This window comes from Odocoileus virginianus, chromosome 12 (genome assembly GCF_023699985.2).
Source record: "Odocoileus virginianus isolate 20LAN1187 ecotype Illinois chromosome 12, Ovbor_1.2, whole genome shotgun sequence".
Taxonomy (NCBI): domain Eukaryota; kingdom Metazoa; phylum Chordata; class Mammalia; order Artiodactyla; family Cervidae; genus Odocoileus; species Odocoileus virginianus.
The window spans coordinates 13,876,561-13,890,230 of record NC_069685.1 but is presented as its reverse complement, the minus strand read 5'-3'; the positions used below and the strand labels follow the sequence as shown (position 1 = coordinate 13,890,230).

General features: G+C 35.4%; 1 protein-coding gene across 1 annotated transcript in view; it reads left to right on the top strand.

Moving 5' to 3' along the window:
• USP38 (ubiquitin specific peptidase 38) overlaps positions 1-13,670 on the top strand; it is a 34,167-nt gene that overhangs the window by 11,737 nt on the left and 8,760 nt on the right. The window contains exons 5-8 of the mRNA XM_070474814.1: positions 3,799-3,957; positions 5,571-5,764; positions 8,212-8,305; positions 10,797-10,903. Coding sequence (XP_070330915.1) covers positions 3,799-3,957; positions 5,571-5,764; positions 8,212-8,305; positions 10,797-10,903 — 554 coding nt within the window. The remainder of the gene's footprint in view (positions 1-3,798; positions 3,958-5,570; positions 5,765-8,211; positions 8,306-10,796; positions 10,904-13,670) is intronic.

The window sequence follows — 13,670 nt, the reverse complement described above, 5'->3', positions numbered from 1 at the left end:
GTGCAGAAGGAGAAAAATGGATTAAAACCACGGCCTGCTTTAGAACTTCAGAACCATGAAAACATCAGTCTCTGTTGCCCTAGAATTAGGGCTCTGCGTTCTCTCTCAGCTTATATCCTATAAATTCTGTTGATTCCTCTTTTAAAATAGATCCAGAATCCTACCACTTTTAACCAGCTGCATCACTGGTTTTGGTTTGATTTCATATTGTTTATTTGATTATCAGTTATTGCAAGTGAGAAATAACAAAATGTAATTTTGAGAACCTGTCCATTTTTCTGTCTAGAGTATCACAGGAAAGCAGTGCTTTATGTGGTTACTCACTTCCTCCAAGGTCTGATCCTCAGTTTTACAGGACCAAAAAGTCAGTCAACACACCCACAATTTAAAATTTTAGGAAGTCTGACCCACCACAAACATATTCAAAAGAGGCTGAGGAAATGCAGAATTTCAGCTGTTGATTGTTGGCTGGAAATTTAACTAGCCTTAGAGAATTATGTATCACATCGGCTACTCAGTGCCTCTTTCCACTGCAGGAAAATCTGTAGGCTTATCAGAAGTAAACTTTACTAACAAGTAATTACTTATAATACATTATCACTTAGGAAGAGTGATTTCTGTAGTTTATTGTTCTAATTGGTGAGCTTGATCATCAGTTAATAAACTTGTTATCCATTACGCAAAACTCAAACTTGAGCTAATGTAGCAGGATTACTAGCAAAATCGTCCAAGGGAAAAAAACAACTATTTGTCCCTCCCTTCAGGCACAGTCATGTATCAGCTGTTTGAGAAAAGGTTTGTATTTATTTATTTTCTGGGGAGGAAATCCATTCTAATGTTTATTACTCTCCACACATTTCTTGTTCTCTCAGATAAGTCACTTTTGCTATACTCTAAACCTATTTCCTTGCTCAATTTTTTAAAAGATAGAAGGGATCTCCTTAGCTTTTGTTGTCTCCCCCCCCCAAAAAAGTAATTGAAATGGCAAATGGTTGACTTTGAAATATTTGACTACTGAAATAAGTAATTATGAAATCATTTATTTAAAGAACAGTTAGAGCTAAAATAGGAAACTGTGATCTGGCTTTATAAAGTCTAAAAACAAAGAATTATTCTGTCTACATACAGTGTATAGCCTCAACTAAAATTAACTTGGGCATCTAGTAGTGGGTCATGCAGTAGTTAAATCACCTATAACTCTAAATAACTCAGCAAAGGACTCAGGTTTAGGACTTGCTAAGTATGAACAGTAACGTGAAATCACTAGTATATTATACATTTAGAATATTTTAAAGCAAACCAAGATTGATGTAAGTGAGGAAAAATTTTTAAATGGAAGAGAAGATATCAAACCTTCTAATTAAATGTTATACACATTTTCTCAAATAGTAACTTAAGTTTAATGAATAGCACAGTAATGTCTGCAAATATTCAGATTTGCTCATTCAGAAAAAAAAATCAGTTTTCAGATATTTAGAAGATAATAACCTGCTTGGATGTCTGTCTTATACACTTGGGAAGAAGTCTTATTTCTGAGTCAGTGATCATTTTTTACTACATAAGATGTAATAGTAGATAACTGGGTATATTATCTGTCCACAGAGATCCAATCTACCCTAGGAAGGCTTTTGGACGATTTAGTATTATAAATTAAATAATCATTTTAAAAATTCTTTCTTCTCTTCCATCTTTGTCTCCCCTGTTACCTCTGAGGAAACCATAATTTTGGATTTCTGACTATTTTAGCAAGTATCGGATAGGTATGACTCTATGGAGCAAAATTATAATTCAGATTTGCTTTGAAGTGTAGCAGCGATAGCAGTGGTGTGAACCATTAGGAGCTGGTGGTTTTATGGTCAGATTAATGCCCTCAGTGGAGGTAAGATTAAAGAACGTGGTATGAAAGCAAAACTGTGATTTAAGACCTCAAAGCATAAGAGTGAAACCAGAGAGAGAACGAAGAATAGCACTGTTATTTTAAGAATATAAATTTCTTTCTACAAGAAGGAAGGGGGCTGACTGGAATATAATTATAGTTATTGCTGTTTGATGATAAGACCATAGAGCTGGCTGTAACTTCACTTTTGTCATGAGGTAGCCATGAACCAAATAGATGTTCTACACTGCCTATACCAAATAATATTCTACACTGCTTTTTATTTGGTTCATTTGGCTACTTTAGGAATAGTCTGAAGGAGGGCAAAAGGTGAAAGCAAGGATACCATTTGGGAGGGAGGCTTTGCATGAATTTGAGGCAAGAGGTGATTGTCAGTTGAAACAAGAAAAGCTCTAGGCAGTATATAGGTTTGATTCCATTTGTACAAAAAAATCACATATATGGCATGTGCCGTGACATGCTATATGAAGTTAAATATACAACCAGTATCTTTCACAGGACAGTGGGACAGAGACTTTTACTTCATACATGTTTGTATCGTTAGATTTTCTTTATAGTAAGTGTGTAATTCATTTACAACAAAATTAAACTTATATAGAAAGATAATATAACAATATAGGAAGTTAGGGCAATATATCATGAAATTACCCACAATCTCACTACACTAATTTTTATGTTTTCCATTACAATGTTTTTTCCCCTAAATATTTTAACAAGGTTGTATTTATATTTACAATCAATATGTAATTTTTGTATCCTTCTTTTGAAATTTAACATTACAAAATATTTTCCCATGTTGCTGCATATACACACACACATACATACACAAAAGTTCTACAAAGAGAAAATAATAAGATGCTTTTTACATGTGGACTCTAAATATATAGTATCAAATTATACTAATGAGCCATTGCTGCAAAATAGCATTTATTTTGTTAATAACCTCTTAAATATGTGATTGGCTCTGTATTGACTTTTTACTCTACTTTTATAATGAAAGGATATTGTTGTGCTTATTATCAGTGTTAATAGTTTTCTACATAATTATGAGCAATGAGCATTTTAGATTTCACTTTAATTTTTAATCCCAGTTCCTTAAAAATAATGGACTTTCCTCATTCTCTTTATTTTTAGAATCATCTCTTCTTTTTTGGAGGTGGGGCATGGGGATCATTAGTAAGGATAACCATGCTTACATAAGACACCGTCCCTAAAATAAAGGTAGTCCCTTGTCTAAAATAGAGGTGGTGCGGTAGCCTCAGCTGTAATTTTAGTTGTATGGGTAAGTTATAAAGATTTTCTTGAAGCAGTCTTTATTGTGCAAACATGTCTAATTCTTTCAAGTGAAAAATCTAAAATTCACACTAGATGGCGCTCTTAAGTTATTGCTTGGTTTATCTTTTAACCATTTGTCCCTATTAAGCAATGTGGTAAATATAATAGCCCCAACATTTTTCAGTTTAAGCCATTTTTAGAATGGCAGCAGTGACTTAGGCTCCTATTTATTACCTTAATTTTTTGTACCTTAGTTTTAAATGGAGTATAAGCATGAGGAGAGGGGTTTTATATGGAATTACAATTATATTTGCTTCAAAAACTAGATTTACCTTGGTATTCGAGAAATGTTTAACTTCATAACGTTTTTAGAAAAAGGCAGTGACTGAACATAACAAAGAGCATTGCTAATTGTGTAACATTTCCACTCCATTTGTACTGGCGTGGGTTGCCATTTCCTTCTCCAGGCAGTCTTTCCCAACCCAGGGATCAAACCTGGGTTTCCTGCGTTGCAGGCTGATTCTTTACAGTCTGAGCGACTAGGGAAACCGTATTCCATTTGTAGGCTAGGGAATTTGTTGCCAGTTCGTGTAAATTAAAGAATGTTTGTCTTTTTTTCTGTTCAGATTGTTCCTCATGTGGTTAATTTGGTTCACTCCTTCAAAAGTGATGGTCTGCCTTCCAGTACAGCCTTCCTAGTGCAGTTAACAGAACTGATTCACTGTATGATGTATCATTACTCTGGATTTCCAGATCTCTACGAACCCATCCTGGAGGCAATCAAGGTATGATGATAGTTGCAGCAGTCTTTGTGGAGCTGCAGCCTATGATGTGATAGATGAATGCGCTGAAACATTTCTATAACCAGCTATTCAATTTACTGTCTTATGGAAATACGCTTTTTGTTTGAAAAATGCAATTGGAACTGTGGTTCAATAATTCTTAGAGAGTTATGTCTTTCTTATGTGCTATAACTCTCCAAATTAATAATCATATTTCTTCAGTTCTACAGTGCCAACAATGATAAGGCATATCTTTAAATTCATAACAGCTTTGGAGGAAATTTGCTTTAAAAAATGATACATTAAGTTGATATGTACATAAGTCGCTTCCCAATATCAGAAATGTCAAAATATGTAAGATACATTTTAGATTCAAGGGAAGGCATTGTAATTACAGTATTTGAACTCAGTTTCTTCGCTGATTTTTATTTCATTTTTGCTGTGGATTGTTCATGAATGTCCATATATCTTAGAATCTTTACTTGAATTATTTGTGAACTTACTGTTTTTCAACTTTGTGTGGATACTGGATCTAAAAAGCATTGATTCTGTTTGTCTTGAAAAATGGATCACAGAAAGCATACTTTCCTCTTAGTAAATGTATTGCTTAATCAGGGAACAGCAAAATAATTGGAGAACTTCCTTCAGCTAGATGTGTTCAGAAGTTGTTAGAAATCAGTTCTTTTGATAATGTTCCTTTTTGAGGTCTGAAATAAAGTATAAGGTCTCATTATCTTTACTTCTGTATGTGAAATGAATACAAAGCATATTCTTTCTACTGTAGAGTTTCTAGTTAGAATGAGTTTGGATGAGGCCAAAACACAAAACTGTTCAGCAAAGAAGGGATACTACGGGCATGACCCTTGGACACTTCAGAAGTAAATGTCTTTGCTTATAAAAGGTTTTTGTGATGGATTTGATAGCAATATTAACCTCTCTCTGCAGTGTTGCTGTGTCCATAGGTGAGAGCTATTGCTGTTGTTAAATGTCATTCTTCACCACTAAAAGCTGAAAATTCTGATAACTGAAGTAGGCTCGGTTTGCAAGGATCTCCCTGTTACACTAAGGGAAGCATTTTCCATGAGATGTCAACAACAACAATAAAATCAAAAGATTAAAGTTGCTTCAGAAAGTATTTTCTGAGGTTTAACTACTTTAGGTGGTAACAGCAGTCCAAAAAAGCCTTCAAGATTTTACCAGCTTCCCTTAGTCCCCAGTACTCCACTCATGCTTGAAAACCACTGACACTGAACATTTTATTTCATACGTCACAAAGCGGGGAAGAAGCTATATCTTGTAATCATTTTCTCTATGGTTAAACACGAGATGGAGTTTTGTTTTTTAAAGTCAAAGGTCATTGTGCTTAGATACTTTCATTTTTCATTCTCTGACTACTTTGAGATTTTATTTCTAAGGGTTAATATATTCTTTTTGGAGACCATTATTTTTGCCATGTACTGTGATTTTTTTTGATGACTGGTCAAGTACTATCAGTGATATCAAAACTAAATGGGAGAAAAGAAAGATTAAATGTCAGTGGAAGAATCTTCTTTATGGTGTTAATAACAAAAAGTAGTTTATACTTTATACTACTTTTTCCTCTTTATGATCTACAGGATTTTCCTAAGCCCAGTGAAGAGAAGATTAAATTGATTCTCAATCAAAGTGCCTGGACTTCTCAATCCAATTCTTTGGCATCTTGCTTGTCTAGACTTTCTGGAAAATCTGAAACTGGGAAAACTGGTCTTATTAATCTAGGCAATACATGTTATATGAACAGTGTTATACAAGCATTGTTTATGGCCACAGAGTAAGTTTTAATTTGAACTTTAAAAAAATTTTTCATTTTAACTGTAGAAATTGATGCATGCTGATGAAATGTAAGATGGTGAGATTGTCTTCAAATTATTTCTTATATATGGTAGAAACATTAATATTTTCATATAATTGCCTTATTCAGAAACAAAATTGCTTTTAGTGCCTGGAGCTATTAAAATGCTAATTTATATAAATTATACTTCATGTTTATATTATTTACTTCATTTAGAGTCTTTCAGTTACTCTGACTTGACTTGTGGGTATTTTGCTGTTTATCAGATCAATAACTTCTTCACTGCCTTTAAAGAAATTCAAGCTCTGCTTCCCATCCCAAGCTGATAGATACTGAACCAGATGTATAACAGACATGTTCCTTTGCCGTCTTACAGATTTACTTTCAAATACATATTCTCTTGCAGCCAAGCAAATAGGAAATCAGTGGCTGTTAGCTATGTGAATGCAATCTGTAAAGGTACAAAATAGTGATGAACTTTTCCTGAAGGCAAAAACCTGGTTGAATTTTTCTCTTCTATACCAATAGGATATTCATGGAACTTGACCAGAGATGTTTACAAATTGAATTCTAGGCCTTTGTAAGTTTTTATGCCTTCCTATATGCCTCTTACCTGCCTTCCAGGTATCATACCTGGAGGAGGGCTTGGCAGCCCACTCCAGTATTCTTGCCTGGAGAATTCCATAGACAGAGGAACCTGGAGGGCTGCGGTCCATGGGGTCGCAAAGAGTCAGACACAACTGAGTGACTGATCACAGAAGACTCATAAACTAAAAGCTGAAGAGTTTAGCTTTATTTTCTTTCCTGGCCTCAATATATACAATCAAAACTAAGGTGTTTTCATTTGGTCTAGTGGTTTGTTTGTTTTTAGGAATTTTTTTTCTTGTGTTCTAAGAAAATATTTACTCATAGACACAAATGATACTAGGCATAAAACGAAAATAATCCATGTCTTTCCACCAGAGGTCATCTAATCCAACCATCTCATTTTACAAACGATAGAGAAAGCAAAAACTCAAAGCAGTTATAACTGACAGCTACAATTCAAAGAGCACATCTTATTTAATAGCAGCCAATACTATCTCAGAATAGGCAGACAGCATATTTTATTTCTTTGGTAATATGTAAATTATTAAAAAAATAAATCTAGGAGTACATAAAAATCAGACATTCCCATAGGTATCTGTTAATAGTTTTGCTTGCATTGTTCCAGACCTATTTTTTCTACAGTGATAAGATTTATCTAGTATAAAACAAATGCATTGGTTTTTAAAAATATGTTGACAAAGAATCTTGTTTATGTATTCTTTTCCAGCCACTTATTTTTTTTCTTTTGTTGATTTATATTGGAAATAGTCCCATGTTAGTGTAATGACAGAGCTATGTCATTCTGAGTATATATGAGTAACTGTGTGCCATAGTTATTTTAATCATCTTCCTAATGATGAATATTAGGTTGTTTTGCTTATAATTAACATCTGCCCATATGCCGATATAGAGGCTATTCTTTGAATAGGGTGTGCCACATTGGTCTCCAGAAAGTTGAACTTGCATACTAATACATGATTGTACCTATGAACCCATACCTTTAGCAGTACTTGATAAAATCAGTATTAAAAAATCTTTCCAATTTGGACAAAAATGTCTTTGTGCATATTAGCTGACCTTTACAGAGTTTTTTGCCCTCTCTAGTATCTTTGTTCATTTGTGTTTCTTTTCTGAATAACCTATTCTTTCCATTGTGTACCTTTCTGTTGGGTCCTTTTCTTTTTCCTACTGATTTATACTGGTGTATACGTGCTTTCTTCCCATCAGTATGATACATTTATCGAGTGTTTTGTTTGCAGTTTTTTATTTTATGTAGTCAGATCTGCTATTAATCATTTATAGCTTCTGAATTTTAGGACACCTTCCCGCCTAAACTCCCTTTACCCCCTTTTCTTCTGTTAAATACTTCAGTATTTTCATATTTTACATTTAGCTCATTACTTCTCTGTGGCATCTGTAATGATATGAAATCTTATCTAATTCCATTTTTTTCCAAAAGGATACCCAATTGTTCTATACTGTTTTTTGAAGTTTCTTCTTTTCCCATTCAGCACTAATACCACATTCTTTAACACTCTGACTAAGTTGTTTACTCAAGTTACTAGTTAATAGCTTCATCTATTTCTATTTGCTAATCCAAAAGACAGGAATAATGTGCAACAGCACGTGGTCATTGCCAGGCTGTGTAGTAACTGTTCAGGCCCATTTTCTTCCTTCTTCACTACATTGTAGGCAGGGACTTGGCCAGGTAAAGGGCCTTCAGGGAAGGGAAATTTTACTTTAAGGATAATAACTTGAACTAACTTCCCTTTAGCTTTTAAAAAGTGCGTCATGTGTACACATGTAGACAAAAAATTGTGATATTTTCTATGTTTCAGTTTCAGGAGACAAGTATTATCTTTAAATCTAAATGGGTGCAATTCATTAATGAAAAAATTACAGCATCTTTTTGCCTTTTTGGCTCATACACAGGTGAGTGTAAGTGTGTGTAGTATGTATATGTTAACTGCATTGATGATCTTCTTTAACTTCACATTGTACCAAATTTGATGAACCTTTCTAACTAAAGAAATAATATATCTCTCTCCCACCACAACAGATCCACATAGAAATCTAAAGAGATACTGCCTAAAATCAGGATATGCCCTAAGTTCTTACTTCTCCTTTCTACTTTCCATTCTTGTAGATGAATATTTTACTGACCCATTATTCTAATTATTATAGGTAAAATCTGATTTCCTATCCAAAAAATAGCTCCTTTGTGAAATAATATTTTTAAATGCATCTTTAAGTTTATAAATATTAATTTGGTAGATTTTCATAGTAATGAAAAATTAAAATAATTTTGTGGCATCTTGTCTTTTTTCCCCTCCCATTTCTAATGTATATACCCTTTCATTATGACTAAACTTTTAAGCTCTAGAACTTAATGGATAAACTATTTACCTGTTAAAAGTTATGGAGCTTAAAATTTTGTGATCTTTTATGTCCACAAATTAATCCAAGGAAATAAGTTTATGCTAATAGCCAGAATGTCAGGTAAATAGCCATTTATTGAGAGATATAATATAAAGTCTGATAAGCATTCAGAAAGGAATCCTTATGTTCAAGGAACTTGTACTTTTAAGTTTTGAGTAATACCTATGAATAATACAAATCATTTATAAATAATATTTTCTGGTTTTACTGTTTTCATTTCACAGAGGTCTAAAGGAATAGGTAGTTACAGCCAGAAGAGAAGATAGATTTAGAATTGATGGAATTGAGTTGTTAGGAATGCTTTGTTTCCTATGTACAAACTGAGAAATATCTCAAGTATAACTTCTTAAATGAAAGGAATCAAGATTGACATGAGTGATGGCCTGAAATACTCAGAGGATCATTTTACTGTTCTCTACCTGGAGGAAATATGTTTACAAATTTAACACCTCAGGACCAAAGGAGATGAAATCTCCTCCCTGCAACTCCCAAACATTGTTTTCTAGTAAATGGATGTATGCACTTGCTGTATTTACTGTATGCTGTGTTTACTGTATGTTATATAGAGTTTGCCCTTGAACATCACAGTCTGAACTGCAAAGGTTCAGCTACACATGGATTGTTTCCAATAAATCTGTACTAGAGTACTACACAATCCATGTCAGAGTCCACAGGTGCAGAACCACAGATACGGTGGGCCTATTGTGAAGTTAGACACAGGTTTTTGACTAAGCAGAAGGTCAGCACCCTAACCCCATGTTGTTCAATGGTCAGCTGTATAACATGTATGCATACTGTAGGTGTATGTGTAGATATAGATACATTATATATACTATATTAACTTAAGTCAGAGCTATTAGGAAAAAGCCTTAGGAGTCTTCCATATTCCCAAAAAAGAATTAACACGAGAACCTAATTAAAGTTCTGCCATAGTTGAGACCCTGTCTGATAGCAGGCTGACAAGTAGATTAGGTAGGTAGATTTTCCCTATGTGATTTAAAAGGCTTTTCTTCTCATAATTAATAAAGCTAATATGTATTGAGCATTTAAATTCACCTAGCTCCTGTGCTAGGTGGTTTACATATATTATCTCTTAATCCTCAAAATCAATCTATGAGGTAATAAGGCAGTATCCCCATTTTACAGGTGAAGAAACAGGACTTACATTACCTGCTTTCATGGCCATGCAAACAGTGGCAAGACTGGAATATGAATCAAATGATTTCTGAAACCTACTGCAAACAATCCACCAAATTCCTTTTCTTCAAAATGCCATAACCATACCTATTTTGATAGAAATGTTCTCCTTAACTGAGAACCCTGTCATATACCACAAATACTCAAATTCTAAATTTTTAAGTTACAATCACAACTTTGCAGATGTCTTTCTCAGTTCTTTTTTTGTCGTGGCAAAATCTAGGATTTCAGCCTACCTTGGTGTAAAGGCCACAAGCAATCACTTCACTAAACTGCCCCTATGCTAAAAAAATAAAAGTCAGCAAAGTCCCGAACCAGTGTGTTCATATTCCATACATTTATGACATGTATACCCAGTCAAAGAAATTTCCACCTCAAATCAGTATGCATGGCTCTGTAGAGTGTGTCCCTTATTAATACAAAATATATATCCACTAACTTTTTTTTTTTCAGATTTTTTTAAAAAATTGTGGATTCAGGCACATAAGAGAGATAATGCCAGGAGCATTATATTAAGTTAAAGAGACTTGGGGTCTGATAAAAATCCCCTCTGCTACTAGTTTAGTTGTATGACCTTGGGCAAGTCACACACTTTCTCTGGATCATAATTCTGATCTGCATAATGAGAAGTTATGACTGAAAGTTACCTAAATGTATTTGTTTGGTCCCTTGTAGTAAAGGTTAAGCCTATGTAATTTTAATAATCTTTATTAAACATTATATATTAAGATTTAGTTATTTAGTTCATGGTGTGAGAATCACTTCCTTGTGTTTTCTCGATCAACAGAGAGAAGCATATGCACCTCGGATATTCTTTGAGGCTTCCAGACCTCCATGGTTTACCCCCAGATCACAACAAGACTGTTCTGAATACCTCAGGTTTCTACTAGACAGGTAAAAAGTATTTATCTAGAGCTGTGATTTGAATTATGTTCTTTCTTAACAGATTATTTCTACCGAATATTGTTTGTACCTATTATTTCTAGTGTTAAACTCTAAAATGCCTTGCATTTGTTGTATTTTTCTGAGTGTTTTTACTTTGGTTTCTTTTTTAAATTTTCTTACTTTAGCTGTTCTCAAAGTGTAGTATAAGAACCCCTCAGTTCAGTTCAGTTCAGTCTCTCAGTCGTGTCCAACTCTTTGCAATCCCATGAATCACAGCACGCCAGGCCTCCCTGTCCATCACCAACTCTCGGAGTTTACTCAGACCCATGTCCATCGAGTTGGTAATGCCATCCAACCATCTCATCCTCTGTTGTCCCCTTCTCCTCCTGCCCCCAATCCCTCCCAACATCAGGGCTTTTTCCAATGAGTCAACTCTTTGGCATGAGGTGGCCAAAGTACTGGAGTTTCAGTTCAGCATCAGTCCTTCCAATGAACACCCAGGACCGATTTCCTTTAGGATGGACTGGTTGGATCTCCTTGCAGTCCAAGGGACTCTCAAGAGTCTTCTCCAACACCACAGTTCAAAAGCATCAATTTTTCAGCGCTCAGCTTTCCTCACAGTCCAACTCTCACATCCATACATGACCACCAGAAAAACCATAGCCTTGACCAGACAGACCTTTGTTGGCAAAGTAATGTCTCTGCTTTTTAATATGCTATCTAGGTTGGTCATCACTTTCCTTCCAAGGAATAAGCGTCTTTTAATTTCATGGCTGCAGTCACCATCTGCATTGATCTTGGAGTCCAAAAAAATAAAGTCTGACACTGTTTCCACTATCTCCCCATCTATTTCCCATGAAGTGATGGGACCAGATGATATGATCTTAGTTTTCTGAATGTTAAGCTTTAAGCCAACTTTTTCACTCTCCTCTTTGACTTTCATTAAGAGGCTTTTTAGTTCACCTTCACATTCTGCCATAAGGGTGGTGTCATCTGCATATCTGAGGTTATTGATATTTCTCCCAGCAATCTTGATTCCAGCTTGTGCTTCTTTAAGCCCAGCGTTTCTCATGATGTACTCTGCATATAAGTTAAATAAGTAGGGTGACAATATACAGCCTTGACAGACTCCTTTCCCGATTTGGAACCAGTCTCTTGTTCCATGTCCAGTTCTAACTGTTGCTTCCTGACCTGCATACATGTTTCTCAAGAGGCAGGTCAGGTGGTCTGGTGTTCCCATCTCTTTCAGAATTTTCCACAGTTTATTGTGATCCACACAGTCAAAGGCTTTGGCGTAGTCAATAAAGCAAAAATAGATGTTTTTCTGGAACTCTCTTGCTTTTTCGATGATCCAGCGGATGTTGGCAATTTGATCTCTGGTTCCTCTGCCTTTTCTAAAACCAGCTTGAACATCTGGAAGTTCATGGTTCGCGTTATTGCTGAAGCCTGGCTTGGAGAATGTTGAGCATTACTTTACTAGCGTGTGAGATGAGTGCAATTGTGCGGTCATTTGAGCATTCTTTAGCATTGTCTTTCTTAGGGATTGGAATGAAAACAGACCTTTTCCAATCCTGTGGCCACTGCTGAGTTTTCCAAGTTTACTGGCATGTTGAGTGCAGCACTTTCACAGCATCATCTTTTAGGATTTGAAATAATCAACTGGAATTCCATCACCTTCACTAGCTTTGTTCGTAGTGATGCTTCCTAAGGCCCACTTGACTTCACATTCCAGGATGTCTGGCTCTAGGTGAGTGATCACACCATTGTGATTATCTGGGTCATGAAGATCTTTTTTGTACAGTTCTCCTGTGTATTCTTGCCACCTCTTCTTAATATCTTCTGCTTCTGTTAGGTCCATACCATTTCTGTCCTTTATCGAACCCATCTTTGTGTGAAATATTCCCTTGATATGTCTAATTTTCTTGAAGAGATCTCTAGTCTTTCCCATTCTGTTGTTTTCCTCTATTTCTTTGCATTGATCACTGAGGGGGGCTTTCTTATCTCTCCTGGCTATTCTTTGGAACTCTGCATTCAGATGGGAATATCTTTCCTTTTCTTCTTTGCTTTTCACTTCTTTTCTTTTCACAACTATTTGTAAGGCCTCCTCAGACAACTATTTTGCCTCTTTGCATTTCTTTTCCATGGGGATGATCTTGATCCCTGTCTCCTATACAATGTCATGAACTTCCATCCATATCCATAGTTCATCAGGCTCTCTGTCTATCAGATCTAGTCCCTTAAATCTATTTCTCATTTCCACTGTATAGTCATAAGGGATTTGATTTAGGTCATACCTGAATGGTCTAGTGGTTTTCCCTACCTTCTTCAGTTTAAGTCTGAATTTGGCAATAAGGAGTTCATGATCTGAGCCACAGTCGGCTCCTGGTCTTGTTTTTGCTGACTGTATAGAGCTTCTCCATCTTTGGCTGCAAAGAATATAATCAATCTGATTTCGGTGTTGACCATCTGGTGACGTCCATGTGTAGAGTCTTCTCTTGTGTTGTTGGAAGAGGGTGTTTGCTATGACCAGTGCGTTCTCTTGGCAAAACTATGTTAGCCTTTGCCCTGCTTCATTCCGTACTCCAAGGCCAAATTTGCCTGTTACTCCAGGTGTTTCTTGACTTCCTACTTTTGCATTCCAGTCCTCTATAATGAAAAGGACAGCTGTTTTGGGTGTTAGTTTTACAAGGTCTTGTAGGTCTTCATAGAACCGTTCAGCTTCTTCAGCATTACTGGTTGGGGCATAGGCTTGGATTACCGTGATATTATTGAATGG